This window comes from Helicoverpa zea, chromosome 12, assembly GCF_022581195.2.
Source record: "Helicoverpa zea isolate HzStark_Cry1AcR chromosome 12, ilHelZeax1.1, whole genome shotgun sequence".
Classification (NCBI taxonomy): Eukaryota; Metazoa; Arthropoda; class Insecta; order Lepidoptera; family Noctuidae; genus Helicoverpa; species Helicoverpa zea.
Genome location: NC_061463.1, coordinates 6888569 through 6912813, shown reverse-complemented (window position 1 = coordinate 6912813; position 24245 = coordinate 6888569). Strand labels below are relative to the sequence as shown.

General features: G+C 36.6%; 3 protein-coding genes across 5 annotated transcripts; 2 read left to right on the top strand and 1 right to left on the bottom strand.

The window, feature by feature from the left end:
- Positions 1–73: 73 nt before the first annotated feature.
- Positions 74–8202, bottom strand: LOC124634924 (purine nucleoside phosphorylase-like). 2 transcript variants are annotated; one of them, XM_047170610.1, is made up of 6 exons: positions 7986–8202; positions 5413–5525; positions 4731–4909; positions 2702–2944; positions 1154–1297; positions 74–875 (listed from the first exon to the last, which is right to left on the bottom strand). In XM_047170610.1, the coding sequence occupies exons 1-6, from the start codon at positions 8105–8107 to the stop codon at positions 675–677; spliced, it is 1002 nt and encodes a 333-aa protein (XP_047026566.1). In that variant the 5' UTR covers positions 8108–8202; the 3' UTR covers positions 74–674. The 2 variants fall into 2 exon arrangements, with proteins under 2 accessions (XP_047026566.1, XP_047026567.1); XM_047170611.1 differs by having other exon boundaries at positions 5431–5525.
- LOC124634923 (farnesoate epoxidase-like) lies at positions 4055–17858 on the top strand. 2 transcript variants are annotated; one of them, XM_047170609.1, is made up of 9 exons: positions 4055–4331; positions 13014–13265; positions 13397–13622; positions 13826–14006; positions 14834–14933; positions 15981–16167; positions 16531–16648; positions 17258–17396; positions 17571–17858. In XM_047170609.1, the coding sequence occupies exons 1-9, from the start codon at positions 4328–4330 to the stop codon at positions 17750–17752; spliced, it is 1389 nt and encodes a 462-aa protein (XP_047026565.1). In that variant the 5' UTR covers positions 4055–4327; the 3' UTR covers positions 17753–17858. The 2 variants fall into 2 exon arrangements, with proteins under 2 accessions (XP_047026565.1, XP_047026564.1); XM_047170608.1 differs by lacking the exon at positions 4055–4331 and adding an exon at positions 12835–12948.
- A 93-nt stretch (positions 17859–17951) lies between these two features.
- LOC124634922 (equilibrative nucleoside transporter 4) lies at positions 17952–24194 on the top strand. The gene is made up of 10 exons (XM_047170607.1): positions 17952–18810; positions 19607–19761; positions 20181–20384; positions 20782–21020; positions 21105–21180; positions 21396–21608; positions 22005–22192; positions 22577–22705; positions 23143–23254; positions 23722–24194. Exons 1-10 carry the CDS (start codon positions 18641–18643, stop codon positions 23904–23906), a joined length of 1671 nt encoding a protein of 556 aa, XP_047026563.1. The 5' UTR covers positions 17952–18640; the 3' UTR covers positions 23907–24194.
- The last annotated feature ends 51 nt before the right edge of the window (positions 24195–24245 follow it).

Below are 24245 nucleotides of genomic sequence, written 5' to 3'. Positions count from 1 at the left end.
TCCATGGTTGTGGTAGCTATAAGTAGGTATGGAATTTGGGAAGTGGGGTTCCATTTAAAATATTAAAATAAGCTTTTATTTCTTTTCGATTATTTATTACAGAATCATTTTCACTTCTTTCTTTTTCAACACAACTTTGACCAATTTTCAGTTTGTCTATGCTCAAAATTACTTAGAATTATAATTTCTTAATTATTACTTATGAGTAATTTATATCTAGGTACACAACAATCATATAAAACTTACAAACAATTTTAACATCTTAATAGTTATACGTGAATATTTATAAATTGGCCTATCTAAACGTAATTTAACGTCTACATTTATAAATATAAAAGTAAAAATTTAGGACGACTACATTATAATTGAAAATAAAAAGATCTAAAAATGCACAGTGGTATGATGTATGCAAAGCGGCGCACGCGACAGGCAACATTGTAACGTTGCATGGTGCGTTACGCACATTGTTGCATGTTAGCAAAATCGAATAGTCGAATAAATCAAATGACAAACATTCGTGAGAACCTCGCAAATACCTATAACCTAATAATGAAAATTTTTACTCTACATCAATTATTCACAATAACAACTCCTGAGGGTAAGTTCATCAAAGACCTGAGTTCGCATCATGAGTGTAGAGTATCTATGAAGTTCAGTGGGTATGCTGTTGATGTTCAAGGGTTCTTGGCCTCGATCTGTGCAAACCTTTCGACGAGCTTGCTGACGAATTGACGCAAGATGTCCTGCCGCATGCGACCTACGTCTAGGACCTCTTCGTGGTTCGCTTCGTCATCATTGTCGTAACTCGTCACACATTCGTTGGTGATGAGGGATAGCGCGAACACGTTCAAGTCGCAATGCCTTGCTGTGATAACCTGGAAAGAAGTGTGTTTGTAAGTGACTGGTATCCAATTTTGTCTACTCTCTACTTTTGCATCAATTTAATGTTGTGTGGATTTCCAAAATCAAATAGGAATTATAACATAGATGAGATGTGCATGGAAACGTGATCGCAAAAGCTCTGTGTAAACTGTGACCAATTGATTTCTTCATGGAGATGAACTAAAAATGTAAAATTTGTGTTCTTTTTGGAAAAACTGAAGAAATTTTGAACGAAAAATACTTCTGAGATTCATATGAATGTGCTTTGTACCTCGTGAACGGTGGACATGCCAACAGCGTCGACTCCGACCATCTTCAACATGTTCAGTTCAGCAACGGTTTCGAAGTTGGGTCCTCCGAGGCAGGTGTACACACCCTCTCTCACTATGTTGTCGATGTTCAACTCTTTCGCGATCTGTAAATAAGATTCCAAAGTCAATTTAGGCCCATAGAGTTGGTAGGTGACACAAGAAGTTTACAGCTGTGAATCTTAACTCCTTGGAATCAGCTCTAGAGTGACGGAAAATAGGAAATGACTGGACTAGATCAATAGCCAGCGACTTCTAATAATTCTAAATTTAAGTACATAAGTTTGAAACTTTGTTCATGCACCCATCCTTCAGGGGGTAGGCTGAAGTAAATTGGGAGGTCTGTCTCTGGCTCTTAGTCTTAGTCTACAGTCCCAGACGTTTTTATAGAAGGCCGCCTAACTACAAATCAACTTCAGTTCAGTTTTAACCATTTATACAGATTTCTTTATATTTCTGCTACTAAGATATCACAAAAGACCTACTTAATTAGTTCAATAACAGTATTCTTGATTGAAGCCTACCTACAAATGAAACAAAACCCTTCATCGAAAACAAATAGACTTGTTATTTAATAGAAGGGATTTCAATACCTGCTATTATCAAGTTGGATAATCCATAACCAGTTTTAATCTAGGCAAGTATATACCTACGTATAAATATCCAAAGTACCTAATCTAAGATACCACGTTTTTAGTTTCGTGACACTGAAACTGCGTGTTATCTGGTAATGGCTTTTTGTTATCGTCTAGTAAATTTAGTATTTATTTACTAAGGTACTGTAATCTTACAATGACTAAAATGTCATAAACTTATTTTTCTGTCCTCACGTGCTATTTAATCTTATCCGTAGAAATTGGTAGTAAATCAAACTGCTACTTGATTTAGTACTTGTATGTGGTATTTATAATTAAGAAGAGGGCTTTATTTGTACTACGGAAGCAATTATTAAGGTAGGCATCAAGCAAAACACTACGCAGCTGATATTTTGTCGTGCGTCAAGTTGTAAATCGTACTGGTGACCCCTGATAACCTTGGCTCTAGTTATGTTAATGAAACCACAGTGCGCATTCACAATACATTTTAAGGGTAACAAAGGAAGTCGTAATAAATATAATCTCAGATCTTAACTTGCATTTTGCCTTTAAGACGCACTTCATACATAGGTCAAAAGCTAAAGATTAAAACTCACGTGCAAGAGAATGTGTAACTCGTGTTATCTGACACTAAGACCCCCCGTGACAGTGATATATCCTATAGAGAGATAACACCCTCTAGATATACATAAATAAATATTATTTAATAGGATAAATCTTTAACTTAAATAGCTACTTCTAGTTTTGTAATTAAATTACCTATAAAAAAACAATACAGTTTGTGACCTAAATTGCATTACAAATTGTCTTGTATTGCCTTTCATTGTTTCATTTTTTGCAGACCTCTAATGGTTGCCCGTGATTGGCACTCTGATGAATATGTACCTAAATCTAAAGAATAGCCATAAGACTTACCTCTTTTGCTACTTTTCTGTATTCGTAGTTGTAAGCTTTGCTCATGGGTGGGAAGCGAGGGCCGAACCTCTCGTCATTGGGCCCGTGCAGAGGATTGTTACCGGCGAAGCCCATCATGTTGATGTGGTCCTTCACGATCATGATGTCACCAATCTTGTATGAAGGATTTAGCCCTCCAGCCGCATTGGTGGCAATCAGCGCTTTGATACCAATGAGCTTCATCACACGTACTGGCAGACAACACTGAAATTCGACAAAGGATATCGTAAGTAGGTTTTAGTCTTTTTAATTTTGTAAGTAAGTAATTATAGACCTAAGGCATAGAGATTCAGCAAGTTCTAGAATTAAATAAATAGGCACCGTACTATGTTATGTACCTATCCGTAAAAAATTAAGTGTAAACGTGGTAAATAAATAATGGTTTAATGTCAATTATGTAAGTGATTATTCTTAATTATTACCTATAAAAAAGAAATATAATTGTGCGTGAAGAACTTAATTGTGAAGCTTGTTCTGTGCTTTTCTGAGTCTACTAGTCGAAATCGCCTAACAGCCAGTTTCTTCATCAAAAGTTAAAGCCAAAGTAAAAGTCAAAGTAATGTCTAAAGTAAAAGTAACGGTCAAATTCAATTTTTCTATTAGTTTTGCTGTCACTTTAGCCTTGAAAAAACGTATTTGACCGTTACTTTTACTTTAGACATTACTTTAACTTTAACTTTTGATGCAGAAACTGGCCGTTAGTATCCTTTTGTAAAGAATACTGTGTTTTAGCGTATAAATCATATTTCAAAATCGTCTTGAATTCAATTGATAACATTTTAGCCGTCAAGCAACGACCTGAAAGCAGAATTCCCAAAAACATTAGTTATCAGTTTTACGTACCTACCTAATCTGAAATTAGTGTGTAGCACACGTGACGGGTATTTGTTTAGTCATTTGTTTATTAATTTTTAAGTAGTCGAATTATACTTCTTGCGAAAAGTGTCAGCGGGATTTACCAAATCCATTGTATTTTTTGCACGCTTGCTGGAGCATCAAAAATTTAGGTTTAGGTACCTATATATTAACTAGAATGGCTCTTTAATTAGTAAAGTCGATTTGAAAACATTCATTAAAATAATAGACAACTAGATGCCTACTGCTTTTAGATGTAGAAGAGAACCTCTATCACCTATTATCTTAAATACTTTTCATTAATACTTATTGTTTCAGAGCTGGCCTCTAATTCAAGATAGGAACGCAAGCAAGACCCATAAAAAAAATATTATGGATGTCCATGAACGTTAATTTAGGTAATAACTAGATATCGTCCGTGACTAACGATGTGTTATTGTGTTGTTATCATCATTACTGGTGGTTACGTATGCAAAAAATCTAGTTTTACTTTGCAATCTTGTGCGTCTATCTAGGCTTACACTCCTACTACGTATCATCATTATTTTCGTTTTCTTAACTGTATTTTAAGTCATGTGACATATTTATAAAACGATCACTAAAAGAACGAGAGCGTCTGATATTGGAAGTATATTATCTCGCCGTGTCCGTTACTCTCCATTGTAATGCTCATAACAAGAGATAACCCCCCCGCTGGGGGTCGCGAGCGCTTTGCATCAGCCACATCCAGATATGGGTAAGTCGACGACGAGAATTTTCCGTAGATTACAGGAATGTTTATTTATATACGCGTAGTTAGGAACGTAAAGATCGTAAGACATTAGGCGGTTACATCATTGTTATCTGCTTAATCTAATAGGGAAAAACAATGTTGTTGATTCTGTTACATTGTAAGCTCATGTCGAGCCTATTTATCCTAGACAATTCTAATTAATACTACTGAAGACAAACTATGATCTATTTCCGTATACATTCCAATACTTCAGAAGGTTATGTTAGGTACTTTTACAAATTGTTATAATTATAAAGGGTGGAAACGAAATGTGCTATTTGTGCTTTAAAGTCAAGTCAAGTCATACTTGATATGCCTATTATAAGGGAAATCATGGCATATATAATTTATAGTGTCATCTACCTTCCATAGTGGGTATCCTTCATAGTAGTGGAAGCGTCCCTGCATGGCAACGACGGGGATGCCGCTGATCTTTCCGAAGACCAGTTGTCCACGGTGACCCTCGACTGTGCTCACAGGAAAGTTAGGAATATCCTCGTATGAGATAGATTCAGCATCTGTGATAGTTTCAGCCAAGGAACCTGTAGAAAAAATACAACATACATTGTAATTGTGTGTCTATTCAGTACAATCATCAGAATTTTTCTATTGTGCAATGAGTTAGTCTGCTCACTTTTTGATTACACAGATCTGTTATGTCTGACATGAATAGCTTAGCTTATCGAACACAATTGTCAACTACAGGTATATACAGGTGTCGATAAAAGCAGATAACACTGAGGTGTTACTAGGGTAACAAAAATAGCGTAAATATTCGGTTGAGGTGCATTATTGCTAAGATAAATGTGCCAGTCTGACTCATTACATGTGCAGGACGAAGCTATGCAAAGTGAAGATGTTTTATTGTGTAATATTTAAAACCACCACCAAGTCAAATGATCGTAACTGTGCATCATCATCTCCCTTTTCCCAACCATTCTAGTAAATAACTATGTCTTAGAACCATGTCGAACCCAGTCTTTATGGTCGATAAGTTTCTCTTTGCATAACTTCGTAAGAAAAATTAGCGTGAATTAATATATACCCTCTTTCCAATACGAACCCATCCCAGAGCCGCAAATAATGCCGATGTGCGGCTTCACAGAGATACGCGACAGCAAGAAGTTTGCTATTTCTAGTAGAGTTTCGTAGGAGTATCTGAAACAACAAAAAAATAACATCAAGTTTGTGTAAAAAAGACAACCTTTACTGACCAAAATACCTAGCATGTACATAAGTACTGCCTCCCGCTCAATCTGGAAGAGATCCAATAGCAGTAATCCTATCCTTCAATAGAGCATCAATGCCATACTCATAACGTAAATCAGAAGCTTCCTACATCGTCAGAGCTTTATGAAAATCAATTGCTGATCATGGCAGCTTCGTTGCAAGCGTTGGTCAGTTGCATTGTGACACGGCCTAATTTATATGAACTCGATGCGGCGACAATCGTCTCCCATACTGATACGCCACATAAATTGATGCACTTGGCTTAGAATTCATAAACGAAAGGAACTTTACTCCCTAATAAGATGAGATTAACTTTTACGTCATAATGCATCAGCAATAATGCCAGTCTCGGTCTTTTATTTATAGAATTTTATTTATAACTTCAATACCGAAAACACTTAATAAAAAATGTACCATTTTTTCTTCGGGTGATTTTAATCTGAACGTCCTCCATATAATTATCATGAATGTTATTTATTCACTTCTAAGGGCAATGAATCTGCGTCATACACATTCCTAAATCGTATCCACGTCGTCGCTTGTACAACCTCTGGCATCTGTTTCTTACAGTGGAATTTCCTTAAAAAGGATATCGACTTGATAACACTACCTCTATGTCTTAGTTATGGGTTATTATGTACCCACGTTAAATTATATATTTAAGAACTCTTCTTTAAAGGATCAATGAATATTATATATCTTACGAAATATTTTTAATTTTGCGTTTAGTTTTAAAACTGTTATCAAACTCCTGGATATGTTTACTCGTCGCTTTATCTAAACCACTATCAGTCAAGATTATTTCAAGATTACTTGACACGCCCCCTTCAATAAAAATACTTTTGGAATCCGTTTGTAAATTATGTTGTATATTTAGTCTTTGAATATATTATCACGTCAGAAGGTTGTATGGAATTTTACGAGATGGACAATCCAGTTTTGCCTCAAGAATGTGTAACAAGAACTCTCATCACCAGTGTGTTAGAGTTTCCGCACGCTTGTCCAATTGCATGTAATTGCAATCTGCATCTCTCCCGGCTTCGTGTCGGCGATCATACATGATTGTAGTCATTACCGGGCTATTTCGTTGAGGAAAAAAGCCGGTTAATTACAATTCATACTATTTTTACAAGACCACATTTTTGCGAAGTCGGTGTGGGCCTTTATGCGTAAGTAGAGGTACGTATAACGTTTATTAAATTTAGTTTATCAAAGACAGACCACAGGTACTTTTCCACTAAGTACTTTTTGGCTAATGGTTAGTCAATAAAATATTGACTCATAGTAGGTCATTACTCGGGTTAATTCCCCCATTATTTTCCTTCAGGTGTGTGACTAAAGCCCAATTTCATGAAAAATATGTTCACAACAATACTAAGGTAATTGTCGTAGAATTATAGTTAAACTTGTAAGTATATGTGCCTACTGCCTACACGTTCAATGAGCCGTCTGGGCCCGATTCTCCTAAGTTAATAATGTCAAAATCGAATAGAAATCGAATCGCAATATGATCGCAATAGCAGTTTTAACCATATCGGGCATTCTGCTACTAATAAAAGACCAATCGTATTCGATTGACATTTGATTGGTCTGCTATTTTGGTCATTTTGGTCTATACGGCAGTTTGCGGTACAATCATTTTGCAATCGTAAATCATTTGCAGACAATATAATTCATTATTGAATGACAAAAAAGGATAAAAACGTTTATTTCAAAGAAAAAATAGCGGAATGCCACATACGCTTCAATCGTAATCGAGTCGGGATCGGATATCAGTCGAATCGAGTCGAACGTGAATCGTATGTTGCTTAAGTAAAATTAGGAGAATCGGGCCCCTGTTCGTAAGTAATTGATTGCACGAATATAATTTTCAAGGATGAAGAAGTTTCTGTACAATTATTGTTTTCCATTGATTGTTATGATTCTTTAATTTATCGTTTAACCTTCGTTAAAGTCTATTGGATCATGAAACGTAAAAGCATAACAAACAATAGATCTATCTAGATTTATTTTTTCACTGAATAGAAGACGGTTAGAGTTCGATTTGAAGATAGTGAAAGGAGCATAAATATAATTATTTAATTAAATTAATTGGCTAGCAATTGCTTTGTAAATTATTATAACGGTTTCGCAAGATTGATGTTGGACAGGTACACTAGAAATATGAAATTAAGTGAAAGTTTTTTTTTGTAGATATGGGTGTACACGTAGGTAGGTATGTACGTACACACTCCAATAAGCAAATATATTATTAAATATTTAACAAAAATAGTAGATAGATGAATCATTCAATATGCCTTTTGATAAATACTAGAAGATAATATACCAGCTATTCTAACACGACAATTGAGTATTTGTAAACACGATAATCTTAGCGTCGATACATACCCTTTAGGTGAGTTCCCATTTCCGTTTCCATTGGCAACATCCGTTTCAACTTCAGGCAGAACTTTCTTCGCCGGCACGAAAGCCTTGGCGTCATTTAAGTCATTCGCGTTAATAGGTGCCATCACTGCACTTGATTAATTGGTAAATTAATAAATAAATTGTTAGCGTAGGTCTCTATTGGTCGATGTCCGAGAATGAAATGCGGCGGACGATAGCCTTCGTCAGTTTTATACATTGAGTCAGTTCTCGCATTGATACAGTTATCGTGATACAAGTTCATTGGGTGTAGGAGTTTCAGCCAGTGATCAGTGGAAGGGTACGTCCTCGGTTATTGATAAAAAATAAATATTTTATCTATGTTTTTATGTTCACGTAAGAAAATTGTGTAAGTAGAGTTTTTGAGATCAGTGCACAATCATGCGGTAGGTTGCATCATTTTAGCTGCTTGACTCAGTGCTTATCAAAATTTTCCAGACTCAAAATTTTGGTTTTTTATATTGTCTTAAGTAATCCAGTAATGTACATCATACATACGTTAACGACAGTAATTTTAAAATACTGGAATGATAAAAGTAACTTTTTAGTTTGTTATAGCGTAATTGTCACAAGATTTGTCTTTTTCATGATCATCAGATTAAATACATTACACATTATGATGAAAAGGCGTAAAAAATACTTATCATTCCAACCTTATCTTTGTTGTTTATGAAAGATTGAATCGAAGTCGCAAAGCAAGAGAAAACATGATTGATTAATATTGATCTAAAAATTATAGGAAAAACACAACAATGCATCTTCGTAGGTTTCGAAGTAATCATCAATATTTCTTTACGAAGAACAGATTAACCCTCGGTGGGATTTGCTCTTTACCGACTTTTCCAAGTAAACATTTTGCTTATGCACGCGAAACTGCGAGCAACCTGCACGAAAGTTTTGAGTTTCTTTTAGCAATTGCAGAAATGATCTGTAATTAGAAACTTGAATACAATTTATTGAAAAAAAAAAATGCAAATACATTTCGAGACAAACACTCTTAGTGGTCATTGAATGCTTGAGTATTTGCGTCACGGGTCATGGGTCCCATTAAAGCGCAAAACAATTCATCTTAGTATGACCAACAGGCAATGATTGTTCACAGTCTAGCAATTCGTGGAGCATATTTTTATGGACATTTACAAATATACGATACTGTTTACTGCTGTTGGATTCAAAAGCAATATAAGGCAACAGTAGAATAGGAACCTAATATGTGGAATGGTTGTAAATTGATATGCATTGCCTCCTAACTACTGTACCGAATACAATAAAGTTGCAAAATAATTTGCTAACTAGATACAGGTTCAGTACTTATTAGTTTAGACACAAATTCCTACAGAAACTTTAAACTTAGTTCAAGGATGTAGGCCTGCAAATATCATGGCCGTGTAGGCACGTTGACTGACAACTGACATGTATTAGGAACACTTTAACTTTCCCTTACATACAGCCTTAACTAGCTGTTCTCCACGGCTTCACCCGCATCCTGTGAAAACCTTTCAGGCTCTAGACTGCACGCTAATATTTTGTCTTTTATGACACTTTGTTATCGTTATCATTTTACAAAACTTTTAATTCTGCCTTCAATGATGGATTTTCCAAAAAAACAAATCAGCTGTTTTAGCTTGATTTCGCCAATCAATTAAGTATATTAAAATGTAGCTAACATTACCGATGATAAATTAATTTATATTTTTGTTGTTTTCCTGTATCACGGGCAGTGTCAACGTAGCAGGTACTTAGTATTTACGAATTTGCATTATTAGTGAGGACCTTACTTTGACTGAAACACGCTAAGTAAGAAATATGATACTAAGCATGACTAAGACACCGACTTCTCTTAAACGCGTTCAAATTTGAACGTCAAAAAAGTTAAGGAAACTGGTTCAACATGAACTCGTTTGAATTTATTGTGGGGTAATGCAAATTAGACTGTGAACTTTGTTAAAAAACACGTGGTTCAAGTCAGTTGATCTTGAGTGATCGTCAGTGTCCAGTTTATTATTTATTCAAATAAGAGTTATATTAGGTATCTTTAGTGAAGCCAAAGCTCTGATGGTCCCTTTTTGAAGAATTGATAATATATGCGCTTACAGGTCGGTATTACTTATACATTCCCTACAATTTACAGAGAAATACTTAGGTACCAACCTGTGATAGAAGTTCCTAGTAAAATTAGCACTGAACACAGTTGAGCAGACTGTTGAGCAACTCCTGACAGGTTAGAAGGAATGTTCGATATTGATCAGGAAAGCTTAGGGGCTATTATCAACAAAAGCAATGCTAAGCTGTTACTACAGATTAACACATTTGAGATTACAGTGATGAAACCATTACCAAGGAAGAATCTCGTTAAAAAGAGCTTAATTAACACTAATTACGTATAGCACCGAGTTCAGGTAAGCTGAGTATCTTCATATCTATGCCCCATGGTCAACTTTACTATCGGGGTGAGTTTACTATCTTGACGTAGAAAATACGGAACAACCATTAAGTAAATAGGATATACTTTAGTAGGAAAATGATATAATTATTTACGCTGTTATTTATCCTATACGTAGAAATTGTATTAATATCTAGGTATACGAATGTTGTAAAGCTGAAAAGTTTGTTTGTTTGCTTGAACGCGCTAATCTCATGAACTACGTGTCCGATTTAAAAAAATAGTTTAGTGGCGAGAAAGGCCGCAAGTGAAAAAGCTGGCAGAAGTTAGTATGAAATATTTTATATTGCACAGTTTATATAAATTTAAAAATTCACTTCCGTTAAAACCCATAACAATGATTATGTAAAATAAGAGAATTAATGAATAATTTAGTAATGACCTGTTTTATTACTAAAGATATGCGGTCTATTTTAAAACACGAGTGTAAAAATTGACCTTTTCTTCAAAATGTCGCGTGGTTTGATCGTATTTAATAAAAATATTCCAATCAGGCAAGAATCTGAGATATTATCGTGAGATCCGGAATAGCTGGTCTGAAATGTTATAATAAAAGGATTGTTATCATTCATAATGCACTTTATCAAAAAACCGTCGAATCGAAGAATGTGATTGTAATCTTAGTGACATTTGAAAAACAAAAATAAATCTTCATGATAAGTAAAATAGTAATGATGTGTCATGAATTTATGACGATACCACGCCCCCCGGTCAGGCATGTTGATTGATAACATGTTTTATGATACATTCTACTTCCAAGCATTTCCCAGTATTTAATTTTATCTAAGCTCCTGCGTAAAATTTTTATGCGCTCTTATTCGAGAAACTGATTGATATAGAATTAGCTTACCAAAACATTGTTAAGATATAAAATAAAAATGTGGTAAAAATTGTTTGTGTCGTGAAAATGAATTGAAGCAAGATATTTTAGTTACGATATAAATTATTTCACATCATGATTTTTCAAAAAGAATTGACATTGCAGATACCAGCGATTAGACTAAGTCAAGCGTTCAAAATAAGCTTATCCAAATTCGAGCAAACGACAAGTTTGCCTTATAACTATTGACGCTTTTCTTCACTCTCTTCTAGTCTGAGTATAAAAAGAATAGTTTCATGATAATATATGATACCTATTATGTTTTCGTCCGATGTCCGATGTCCGATGTCCGATGTCAGTGCCAGCAGTTTGTCGGTCATGTTATCGGTCGTAAGACAAACTGTAATAAATAAAGAATCTTCTGGACATACTTCACTGGCACGGAAGCGATGTTGTCTATTATCGCTTCATGAATGTCTCCAGGTCACAAACATTTATTCCGTACCGTTAAAACTAAATGTCAATTAACAACACGTCATATCATTTTGATGACGCTATATCAGTGTTAAGTAACTTATTTGTTTTATTTGTTGTTTAAATGATGTAACTATTGACACCAAGACAATCATTACTGTTGGGTGGGGATGCAGCTACACGTTTAGATTACTCCAGCTATATTTACGATAATCATTATCACCAACAGTTTTTATTTAAAAAATATATGCTGTTTTAATGACTTTCATAATCTACTTAATTACAATGTATCTACATATATTGAAATGGTTTTCTTCTTCGGCCACCAGGCTTGTAGTTTTTAAGTGTATTCCTTAACTTTGACTTTTTGTATGACTAGTTTTTGAATTATGGATCAATTTCTGAATCTGAGGGGTTTCAGATATTGATAGGGAAGCGGTCGTAACGGGTAGCCGGAAGCCAGTAAGACTGACTAGTCTTACCTGGAGGTATTGGGTTTAAGAGGGCGAATAGGCAGTCGCCCCTTGTAAAACACCAGTACTCAGCCGCACCCTGATTTTGAAACTGAGAGGCTCAATTGCTGTATTTTTGTAAATTATTTTACATCCATTACGAAACTCGGAAAATGTAATAAAGTTTTAGGAATAGGTCTAAAATAGGAATATAGTCGACAGGATTGCGTCAAATGCGTTAAATGTCAATATTATGTGGGTGTGTATATTATATGCCTCAATCTACTATTGGACTTTGTCTTGATTCTTGATGACGTATTCTCATTATGAACATGCGAAAAGAGCGATCGCGTCAGTTACATAACACAAAAAGTTTTTCAAGTTACCTATTTAATGGCAAAAATCGCCGTAAAGACTTAAGTATAATTCACGCCTGAAAATGGTGAATTAACTATCTAATAAACTATCTGACGTTGACAGAAAAGGATAAGGTTTAACTGAGCTAAGGACATAAATACCCCGAACAAGTATGAGGAAACTAATAACTTATTCAAACATAGATTTGATCTTTGAAAGACCCATCGGCGCATACAATAAGTAGGGACGTAATCAGGACATCACATTCAGTTCCCTGTAAGCAGTTAGTAAGAACGATGTGGCCCCTTATAGCATTCTCAGTATTTTTAGCGTTCTATTTCCTCAAAAATAAATTCAAAAGACCACGCCTATATCCTCCAGGTTGCGTTTTTGAGTTTTCGTTTATATTCGTTGCGAAATATATTATATCAGTTGTAAACTTTTAGGACCGACACCTTTGCCGATTTTGGGAAACTTGCTATCCGTTGCTTTTAACTTGAGGTCAAAGATACCACATCATACTCTATGGCGCCGCTGGGCAAACCTGTATGGGAACCTGCTGGGTTTGAGACTGGGTCTCATCAATGTTGTCATTGTTTCGGGGAAGGATTTGATAAAGGAGGTGTCAACTCGTGAAGTTTTTGACGGGAGACCCGATGGATTTTTCTTCATGATGAGATCGTTCGGTAAAAAGCTCGGTAAGCGATTTCCATTTTTTTTATAACGTTAATAATCAAATCTTTGGTAGGAAATGCAGTTTTAATCACTGTAACATATTATCGTATAAAGTCCCTCACTTTGCTTATCAATGCACCCACAAACATTTTAGGAATCGTTTTCAACGATGGAACCTCTTGGAGCAAGACAAGGCGCATTGTTCTAAAATATTTAAAAAGCTTTGGTTACAACACACGTTTCATGGAAAACTACATAAGTGAGGAGTGTAGAGAACTTGTCAAGTTGAGAACAAACGACGCCGGGAGGCCGATACTAGTGAATAACATGTTTAATATTACGATTGTCAATATACTGTGGAGGCTCGTCGCTGGGAAAAGGTCAGTACTGAGTTTGTTATTTACATACTTGCATATCATAAAAACTTTAATCTTATTTATAGCCGTACCTACACCTAAAGTCAAGAAAATAAGTCTTACCGATTTAGAATCTTCAGACCAGAATAAACAAGAGCAAAAAAGACATAGGTACCTATAGTTTTTGCTGTTTTGAGTGCATAAATAAATTAATCAACGAATTCCAGATACGATTTAGAAGACAAAAAGTTGAAATTTCTATGTGACCTGATAATGAGGCTGTTTCGTGCCGTAGACATGAGTGGGGGCATTCTGAACTTCATGCCGTTTATGAGGCATGTGTTCCCAGGCCTATCGGGATACAAAGAATTAAGCGGCATACATAAAGCTCTTCATGAATTCTTGAAGGTGAGGTGACGTATTAATGGATAAATAATCGGTAGGTATGATATTTGCATGGTTAGATGAAGTTGGCAGAAGTGTTTTATAAAGTTTAATCGAACATTATTTCTACGTGAGTCGTTGCAGTTGGGTACGTTTAAAATTGTATGTTAACCATTATCTGTTTGCGGAGCTTGGGTATATTTTTTTTAATATATTGATTATGTATTTTAAGTGAAATTGGACACGAAGTTAAATGTTTGAGACAGACAACGTCAAAAACAGAATTTTCCACATATATTTCGACTTAAAGTGATGGAGGGACAGAAACACGTAAAAAATATAATATGGTGAGGTCAAGTTTACAATAACAACATAAGTATCTCAGCAACGATAAAGTTATTATTCAGTTCAGGGACTGGAGTTGTGCGTAAGAAACTCTGAATACTGTTGACAGCTTTATTATTATCTTTTCAACAAGTGTTTTTATTCTGAACCAATTATTTCTGCTTTCAATAAAGGCGACAATTAGCTCGGTTGACTGGTAATAACTTGCAATGCTTTGACATTGCGTATCGCGGAGCTTTATTTAAATTGGTTTAGTGTTTTCAAGTACATATTTGTGTGCAGAATAAATTTAAATCTACGTATGATTACCATGAATTATATCAGACTACCGACTGATAATAATATACATTACATTTAGTCAGAACAAGCCTGTCCGAACGGCTAAACACATACCTAAGACTGCTCTATGTATTGCTATCACTAGTTCGAGGTCTCCCACACTTCCTATTTGCTATAATTGTGCTTACATAATTAAATGCAATTTTGTTCTAATGCGTAATCAACAGGAAACCATACAACAACATGAACAAAGCATCGACGTCAACAACCCTCGTGACGTCATTGACGCCTTTCTCATTGAAAAAATGGAATGCAAAGATCAATTCTGTACGTACCTATATAGACTATTCTATATCTGTGTCTATTGTCTGTATCTAACATACTTCCTTCTAAGTACTAAAACTACTTTTAACATGAAAGCTTGTTATAATACGGTTTTCTCTGTTCTGTAGTTTTAGTCTTTTAGTAAAAGTCACGTACAAATAAATAGTTTATTAACTAACATGAGAGTTGGAAATTGAGTGATGAATAAGATTAAGTGTAGAGTTAGAAGAAAGAGTATAAGTATGACAAAAAAATCAGGTTAAAATAATACAGTGCTATAGTGGAACAAGTAAATTTATGAATATATCTTTACTTTTGCAAGATAATGTAAAAATGTAATTAACTTATCTTACATTCGTTAATGAAAAATAACTTATTTTTCGCTGACGTAAAAAGCTTGTCAAATAACAAACATGATGTTTTCTTAATTACATGGAAAAGACACTCATTTGTTAGGATTGTGTACCGTCATAATCGTGTACCGTTTTTTGTTTTAATAATTTATTTAGGTACAGTTCGTTCGGTCATAATGAGTTCACTTGTTTTTATTCGAACTCATATCATAGGGCCAATGTGCTACTTTTTATCAGTTTTGTTAAAGTAAGTTTTCAGTTCAAAATCCACCCAAACATCATTGATGAAAAACTTAAAAGCCTCGGTGGGTACTTCTTGACCTAGGAATAGGACTAGCTGTATACCATTAACCCAGATAAAACTAAACCAACACTAAAAATCCACGTACATAGAAACTCCCACTGTATTACAATCTAACACCTTCAAAGACCGCAGAAAAACAAACTTTAATGCGCAAAGCAATTACTTATTAAATTACTTAATAATTTGATGACGAAAATGATTGATTCATAGAAAGACCGCTCGTCATCTTACTAAAGGTTTACATCAATACCGTTATCTTCTGTCTATCTGTTCTGTACTTACTAGTACGCATACAATATGGCAAAGAGTTCACAAACTTTCATATACCTATCATTAATCAACATGAAAACTATTTTGATATTGTCCTCTTTCCTCATCCATCATCACGTTTAGTTACAGACGAAGAACTTCAAGTTGTCTGCCTAGATCTCCTAGAAGCTGGCATGGAGACAGTTTCCAACACCGCGGTATTCATGCTGCTGCATATAGTCTTGAACGATGATGTACAGCGGCGGCTGCATGACGAAATTGATGACGTCATCGGTCCTCTCAGACCACCTGCACTCAGCGATAGAGCCAGGTTTTGTATTTTCTGTGTAATTTAATATAAATAGGCCGCTTTGGGCTTCGTCTGAAACCGTAAACTGGCCAGTAGATAGTTTTTGGCTTGTAAAATAGAATTTAATTAATACAGAAAATACATCTTTCAATACCTATCTAATTATACATTTTTTTAACCTTGCATTCAATAGAGGCTAGGCACTGTAGGTGCACTTTTTGAGTGTTTATCTGGCTGAATGTTGGTAGCGTTGCTGATTGCCCTGATTGCAGTCAATTTAGGGAGAATGTCTCTACCTGTTTTTAAAGACCCCCAGATTTTGATGCAAATACACATGTGCTGAAAAAAAAATACTCATGTAATCGATGTCTGTAATTTGTAAAGGATGGTGTACACCGAAGCAGTATTACTGGAGTCCTTACGAATATCAAGTGTCGCAGCCATGGGCATCCCGCATATGGCCCTTGAAGACGCGCGGCTCGGCAATTACATTATACCCAAGGTACTGCACTTATTGGAAACCTTTACCGTTTCGTTCCTATAATTGTAATTGCTTCTAATTTGATTTTAATCATGGGTAACTAGAGTTTTCTATTGATTAATTGGCCACAACAAAGTTAGATTGAGAATACTGATAAACTCAAAGACAATCATAATTAATAAGGAAATGATCAGTGCCTTTCAACGGCCTAGACGTTGGGGACTTGGGGCTGACTAGATGCGGATAGCGGCGGATAGGTCTCCTTTAAGAATTAAATAGCACAATACTGAGTCTCTCTGTTTTCATCAAGGCTTTGCATTTAGAGGTAAATCTACGATTTTTACAATATTCTTAGGTGGCTTCCCATTAATTTATTTTTATGACGTTGATGATTACGGTGCTAAATAAATAAATAATAATATTTAACCAGCATTTAGACAGCTATTTACGTACCATTAGGTACGTAAATAGCATCAATCATAGTCTGATCAATTTTACAAATGGTTTAACAAACCATTTTGTATTGCCTAACCTTAGTATCTATTTAAAAATATAAGTAAGTATTATTTAGAAATTGCGTTAAAATTAATTGCTTGTTCCTTGATTTCCTAATTACTCTGTGTTCACTAGGGGACATTCATTCTGTTGTCTATGTATGATCTGCATAATGGTACGCATTGGAAGGACCCCGACACATTCCGACCAGAGAGGTTCATCACTAAAGAAGGAAATCTTATTCAAGACGAGTCGCTTATGCCTTTTGGAACAGGTTAGTTCTTTTTACTCTTTTAAAACCTGTTTTATGTTACCTTTGCTAAAAACCAAACAGGCATTCTAATTTTAACTCGATATGTTATAAAAAATGGTATGTACGTAACTCGTTCACAAACTAAAGTTAGGTTCTTATTTCTGTTGACTGACTGACTTTTGATATTTTTTCCAGGAAAGAGACGTTGCATAGGGGAAGGGTTAGCTAGATCGGAACTGTTTATGTTCCTTACGCATATTCTGCAAACGTTTCATATCAAGATACCAGAAGGGGATACGATGCCATCTATTGAACCTAACGACGGACTCTCGCTATCCGCCAAACCATTCCGAGTCATTTTTGAAAAAAGAAATTAGCTCTTGTCATTTGTTCTAACGGCCTATACTTGATGAATGGAATAACACTGATTTGGTTCTTGTGAATGGAAAGACGGTTTTATAATTAAATATCGTTAGTTCTTGCTCAACTTGTTTTATTGATGACACTAGTAGAATTGTTGTGAAATAAGACTTCCTCGTCATGATTTAAAAATTCAGATTCTCAAAGCTAATGTAAATTAGTAGGCAGGCACAACACAACGTCTTTGAAAAGTTATGAATTCGACTAACGTGGTCTTAACTGTGTAGCCTAGATCTCTATAAAATGTTCATGCATAATGCTAGCTGTACCTAATTATTTTAATAGGTAAGTATTAAGTATTTCGTAACTATTACCTGTAAGTAAGTAGTTACCACAAATGTTACTAAGGAACCTGTTGGCTCTTAGTCTTTGGGATGCCTAAGGGTAGCGACTCGCACCCAAACTTGTCCCCCTCACTGAAAATCAATGTGTATCGCGCATGCGTAAAAGATTTTCTTTCGCTGCCTGTCAAGACCGCCGGCGAAGAATATTGTTTATAACACAGTGAATATTAAATACTCTGCAAACAAAACCATTCAAAATAAACCACAAATTTAATTATACTAATACAAAATTAGTAACTTAATCAAATGTGAATATAGTATTAAGTAAAACTTAGAAGCACAAAGAAAATACGGATATACGTAGGTGTGATTAAAAATTGACTCTTATAGATTTTAAAACAAAAGCTATCATCAATTAAAAATAACTAACATGCGCACATTTTGTTTTGAACTTATTAAATCAATTGTGATTTAGGATTTTTACTGTAAACAAATAACAGGTGTGATTGTGAAGAAATAAAGGATGTAGGTAAATGCGAGAGTGGTGATACATTTGGCAAAATGAATGAGACGCTAGGCCGGGGGTACGCCCGCATCGAGGCGATCCGTGCGGCGCGCGGCGAGCCCTTGTCATCGATGCCGGACCCGGGGGCGCCGCCGCCGGACCGGTACAACTCTGTGTATCTCACGCTGTTCGTGGCAGGAGCTGCATTCTTACTGCCATTCAATAGGTAACTATTCAACATGCAATACATATACGGCCCAAGTCCACCAACAGATAGAAGTAAGTAGGTATAACTGTACGCTATATATTTTCACGATCTTCAAAATAGAACAATTGTTTTGAGAAATAGGGACGTTTACGCTGTTTATGAACTTGGGTTGTTTAGATGGCTGGAGGGACTGTTTCCCTTGATTAATTTTTATCCATGTTTCTTTACCTGCGGACACCGGATATTTAAACCTATGGAATGCCTTCGATAGTTTTATATCCGTTTGCTCCTAGCGCCGGAAATTCTTCCGGGAAACCAAGTGAAGCAACAAATTGCTATGAGCTTTTTCCTCTGAACATGCACAATGTGATCTGGTCAAGATAAATTGCTTTAGCCAGTGAAACTTAGTTCAATCTTATAAAAGGTTTAATCATTTTAAATATGTCTATTAATATAGCTTCTTTCTTTATTTATGTCTTTATATTAAAAAATCATTAAGGTCAAAAGTCGAAAACTTTAAGGTACACATCAAGGAGGTACTTATGTACCTGCCTACGTCAATCTAAGTATATGGGATACTAGCGACCTGCTCCGACTTCGCACGGGATATCACTATTTCCCCACAATTTTGTGTATGATATTATACATATTAGCCTTCCTCTTAAATCACTCAATCTATTAGAAAAACCACATGAAAATTGGTTGTGTAGTTTTGAAGATTTAAGCGTACAAAGGGACATAGGGACAGAAAAAGCGACTTTGTTTTATACTATGTAGTGATGATTAGGTTAATACCTTTGTTTCCATATTTCAGTTTCATCATGGCAGTAGACTACTTCCAAATGCACTACCCGAACACGACGATAATGTTCGACATGTCGACTGTGTACATAGCGTCGGCGTGCGTCGCCGTCTGTCTCAACAACCTCCTGCTCGATCTGTTTACGTACAACACTAGGATCACTTTCGGTTAGTTACTTATTAATAGACTTATTTACAAAAACTCTTTGTCTGAATACGCGCGTAAATATTGAAACAAACATCCGAATTGAGAATCTTCTTTTTTTCGGTTCCTCTAAATTGTCGCGGAAACGCATTGTAAAACACAAGCTTCGAAATTGGCCATGAAACATACATTTCTTCCATTGTGGTTTTCCGTGGAGTTTCTTGTCGGATCTTTTCCCTGATATCTACTATTTGGAATCGCGCAACTATGTATCTGTATCTAATCTAAATTCATAATAGCCTGCAAAGGTTTTTTGAAATAAGATGTTTTGAGTTTACTATCTTTTTCCGCTCTGTTCAAAATCTTTACTTTTGTACTGCAGTCCTGATTACGTTTTAGTCTTTGAAAGAACTTTATACTCCAATAAGTTTCAATCTTTCAGGCATCCTAGTCTCCCTAGCGACGATGTTATTCGTAGCTGTGTGCAACATTGGCTGGGACGGGTTCTCGACGCGGGTGTCCTACACCATCAACCTGGTCGCCATTGGAGTGGTTGCTTTCGGGTGTACCGTTCAGCAAGCCTCGTACTACGGCTTCACTGGTTGCCTGCCGCCGAGGTACACCCAGGCTGTGATGGCGGGCGAGAGTAAGTCCACAAAAAAATCTTCTCAAGGAGGAAATCGACACTACTAACTTTTAGTCGGCCGATAGTTTGTTTGGGCTCATAATACGAAAATGAGTGGAACACACATTGCAAGATCTGGTATTTAGCCGGTTCAGACCGACTTAATAGTTTGATTGAATTCAAGATTTTCCTTTTTTCCCCCTTATCGGGCAAACTGTCGGCCGTAATAGCACAGATTACTTTAAAACTTAGTTACTATTAATAGTCTTAAAACACCTTATTGTTTTGTCATTTAATGTACCTCTCGGTTTTCTGTGTTTGTTATTGAACAACGTAATAATGTTTGGAAAGCTTTAGGATATAAGAAGCAGAATTTAACATAAAAAAGGAAATCGTATTTAGGCTCTTATTTCTTTAGGTGCTGCTGGATTTTGGGTGTCCTTAGACCGAATCGTCACCAAGTACGGTTTCCGTCAGCCGCAGCGAAGCACGTTCATGTTCTTCGTGTTCTCCATACTGATCTTGCTGGGACATTCCATGTTGCATCACGTGATGATGCGGCATCCTCTCGTGCAGCATTACTTGCGCCTCACTAATGAATCGCGCCACAGGAGGCGTATTCAGCTTCACTTAAATCCTAACGAAGATGCTACCTTGGTAAGACTAATAGAGAAATTACGTACATCGAAATAAATAAATAACGGGGAGCAGTAAACCATAGTGGTTAAAATTTTATTTCAGATGGAGAGTGAAGCTGGTGAAGCTAGTTACGGCGTTTTAAAACTTCAAAGTCCCGTTCTCTCGACAACTGGACAAGGTATGTATCATATTTGATTTACAAACATAATAATTACCTATGAAAAGTATTTATAACTAGCTGTTCCCGCGAACTTCGTATCGTTCAAACCTTCCCTGGACCTCTACAAACATTTTAAAACCAAAATCAGCTCAATTGGCTCAGCCGTTCTCGAGTTTTAATCAGACTAACGAACAACAATTCATTTTGATTTATATAGATTATTATTTTTTCAGGAGAAATCGAGAGCAACGCCTTCAGCTTCGCCAACCCGGTGTACTCGCCGACAGCTGTCGCGCCAGTGCCAGCAGAGGGCGCTGTGGAGCAGTTCCCTGAAAGCGTGGCGTCAGAGACCTCCTCCACTCTGCGCACTCCACGACCTTCGTACAAAGTAGAAGACGTGGTCTTTGAGTCGCCTGAAAGACCCACCTCCTGGAGAGCCTTCAAACGTAACTAACCATTTTGATTATTTTTATCGAATCACAAATGATAACCAACCTTCTACATAGGCTGTTATTAGAAAGATGAAATTATAAAATATCGGTTAATGGAATATAACAAGCAAACAGGAATACCGAATACCTACAGTACTTTCTTTAAAGACGGATGTCGATGGTAACATTTTGTAACCTTGTCCATCTTAGTTTAAGGATTATGGCTTAGGAAGAAACTGAATAGATCGAAATCCAGCTCGTCTCTAGGGCAGCAATTGCGCTGTATCATCATCATCTGTCTGCCTTTTCCCAAGTGACCGAATGCAGCTGAGTACCAGTGTTCTACATAGCGTGACATACATATCTGATTGCACTGTTTACTATCATCAATGTTATTACGTGTGCTTCCAGGAGGAGTATTGGCTCGGTGGGCAGTGGCCCGAGCGATCTACCCGTACATGGTGTCAATCGGACTGGTGTACTTCACCACGTTGAGTCTATATCCTGGCATCGCCTCCGAGGTGCCCTCCTGCCGGCTCGGCACCTGGATGCCGATCATACTCATGTCTGCCTTTAATCTTTTCGATTTTATTGGAAAAGTAAGTCTTTTAATGCCTTTTGGCCATGGTTAAGAATTTTAATATGGTACAGATGCAGGCTCGGACCTTGAGTGCTGATTTTCACTGTACAGGGCGAGATTTTGGTCCCTTTGGTGGCATAGAATATATTATGGTTTAAGGATAAGTATCATGTTAATAATTTAATTTAACAACAATAGCACAATGGACGGATATATATTTTTTTTTGCATTTAGTAATTTCCTCGATGAGGTGGCAGAAAAAGTTACGTGTTGCACTCGAGTGCAAAGAATTTTCACCTTGTGCTCTTTTGATTTCCTCGTTATTGCTCAGGATTATAATTTTTGCCCTCCAAAACACTGAAAATCCAAAAATTCTTAGTAAAAAGTTATATATCTTGATCAGATAGCGGCAGCATGGCCGTATGAATGGAGTCGCAGTCAGCTGCTGATGGCGAGCGGTCTGCGATTGCTGTTAGTGCCGCTCATGCTGCTGTGCGCCGCGCCCAGACATTCGCCTCACATCGTTGGAGACGTACGTACCTATATATTGTCTTCTATAGTACCTAGGTAATCTAATAAGGAGGATAAATTTTTTGTGTGTCCTAAAAAGGCTCCGCGACTAAGTACCTACCAAACCGATTTATAAATACTTTCACTGTTGGAAAGCTGCACTATCCACGAGTAATATAGGCTATTTTTATCCGGGTATTTGAAAAAGTTCCCCCGGGACGCTGGTGAAACCGTGTGAAAACAATCTATAACACTCGGAAGTAACTTTCCCTAATTTAATAAGGGAATTTTGCAGGAATGTAATGCACTGTGCTAGTTTTCTAAATAATCTCAGCTTACATTTGAGTTCTACCCAAGAGAGTCAATGAAATATACAGAAATAGCTACAGACAGCTAACCCGGACCTCTAGAGCGATGTATTTGTCCACGTGTAAATAATGTAAATAAAATTCATTTCAGGTGTACCCTATATTATTTTCCGTGGTGCTTGGCTTCTCAAATGGCCTGTTTGGCTCGGTACCTATGATACTAGCGCCATCTCGCGTTGGACGGGAACATCGTGAGATCGCGGGTAAGCATACCGTTCCTATTTAAATATTTTTTCAGTAATCTATCTACTCTATATACATATTTCATTACCTACCTACTTTATGAAGTTTGAAATAAATGCACTATCTTTGTGGCACAAATAAAATAAGTCATCCAAAAAGAAAAAGCTGTGCAATAAATAGAAACTCATCGATTGTATTTGGTGCACAGCTCATAGATCATATGAGATTGTAGAACAAACCTGTAAGTGAAGCAGGCAAAGTTTTTAAAACACCCAAGTCATAAAATTTTCCTCCTAAACCTAAAAGTTTACCAGTCCTAACAAGGCGCACTGGGTTGCCCGGTAACTGGATTGAGGAGGTCAGATAGGCAATCGCTCCTTGTAAAGCACTGGTACTTAGCTGCATCTGGTGAGACTGGAAGCCGATTTCAACGTAGTTGGGAAAAGGCTCGGGAGACGATGTTGACCTAAAAGTATCTCGTTGTCAGGTAACATGATGACACTTTCATACAACGGCGGGCTGCTATCGGGCTCGCTGGTATCGTACTTATTACTGGGCATGCTGGGAGCCCCGGCGGGCGCGCCGTGCCGCGTGTACCCCACGCCGCCGCTGCCCACGCTGCCGCCAGCCACGCCACCCAACGTCACGTATGCCGTCACCGCATCGCACTAGACTAAGAAGGAAAGATGACCGAGATGATGATGGAGATGCCATAAGGCAGGTAGGTCAGGCGCCTTCTTGTAGGTAAAGTAAAGTATGGTAGGTGTGACCAAAATCATTTACTACAATCAACCCCCGCACTCAGAGACATTTAATGATTACTTGAGCAACTCCTTGTGAAGCATTGTCAGGCCTCTGCATAGATGTAATATACTATAAACAAGATTGCGCACTCTCAAAATATATATTTACGAAAATGAACTCTATTCCAACGCAATAAGGTACTAAATTGGTTGCATAATACACAGAGGCAAATCCGAGCCGAGAGGGATAGTTAGAACGGAGGCCGTT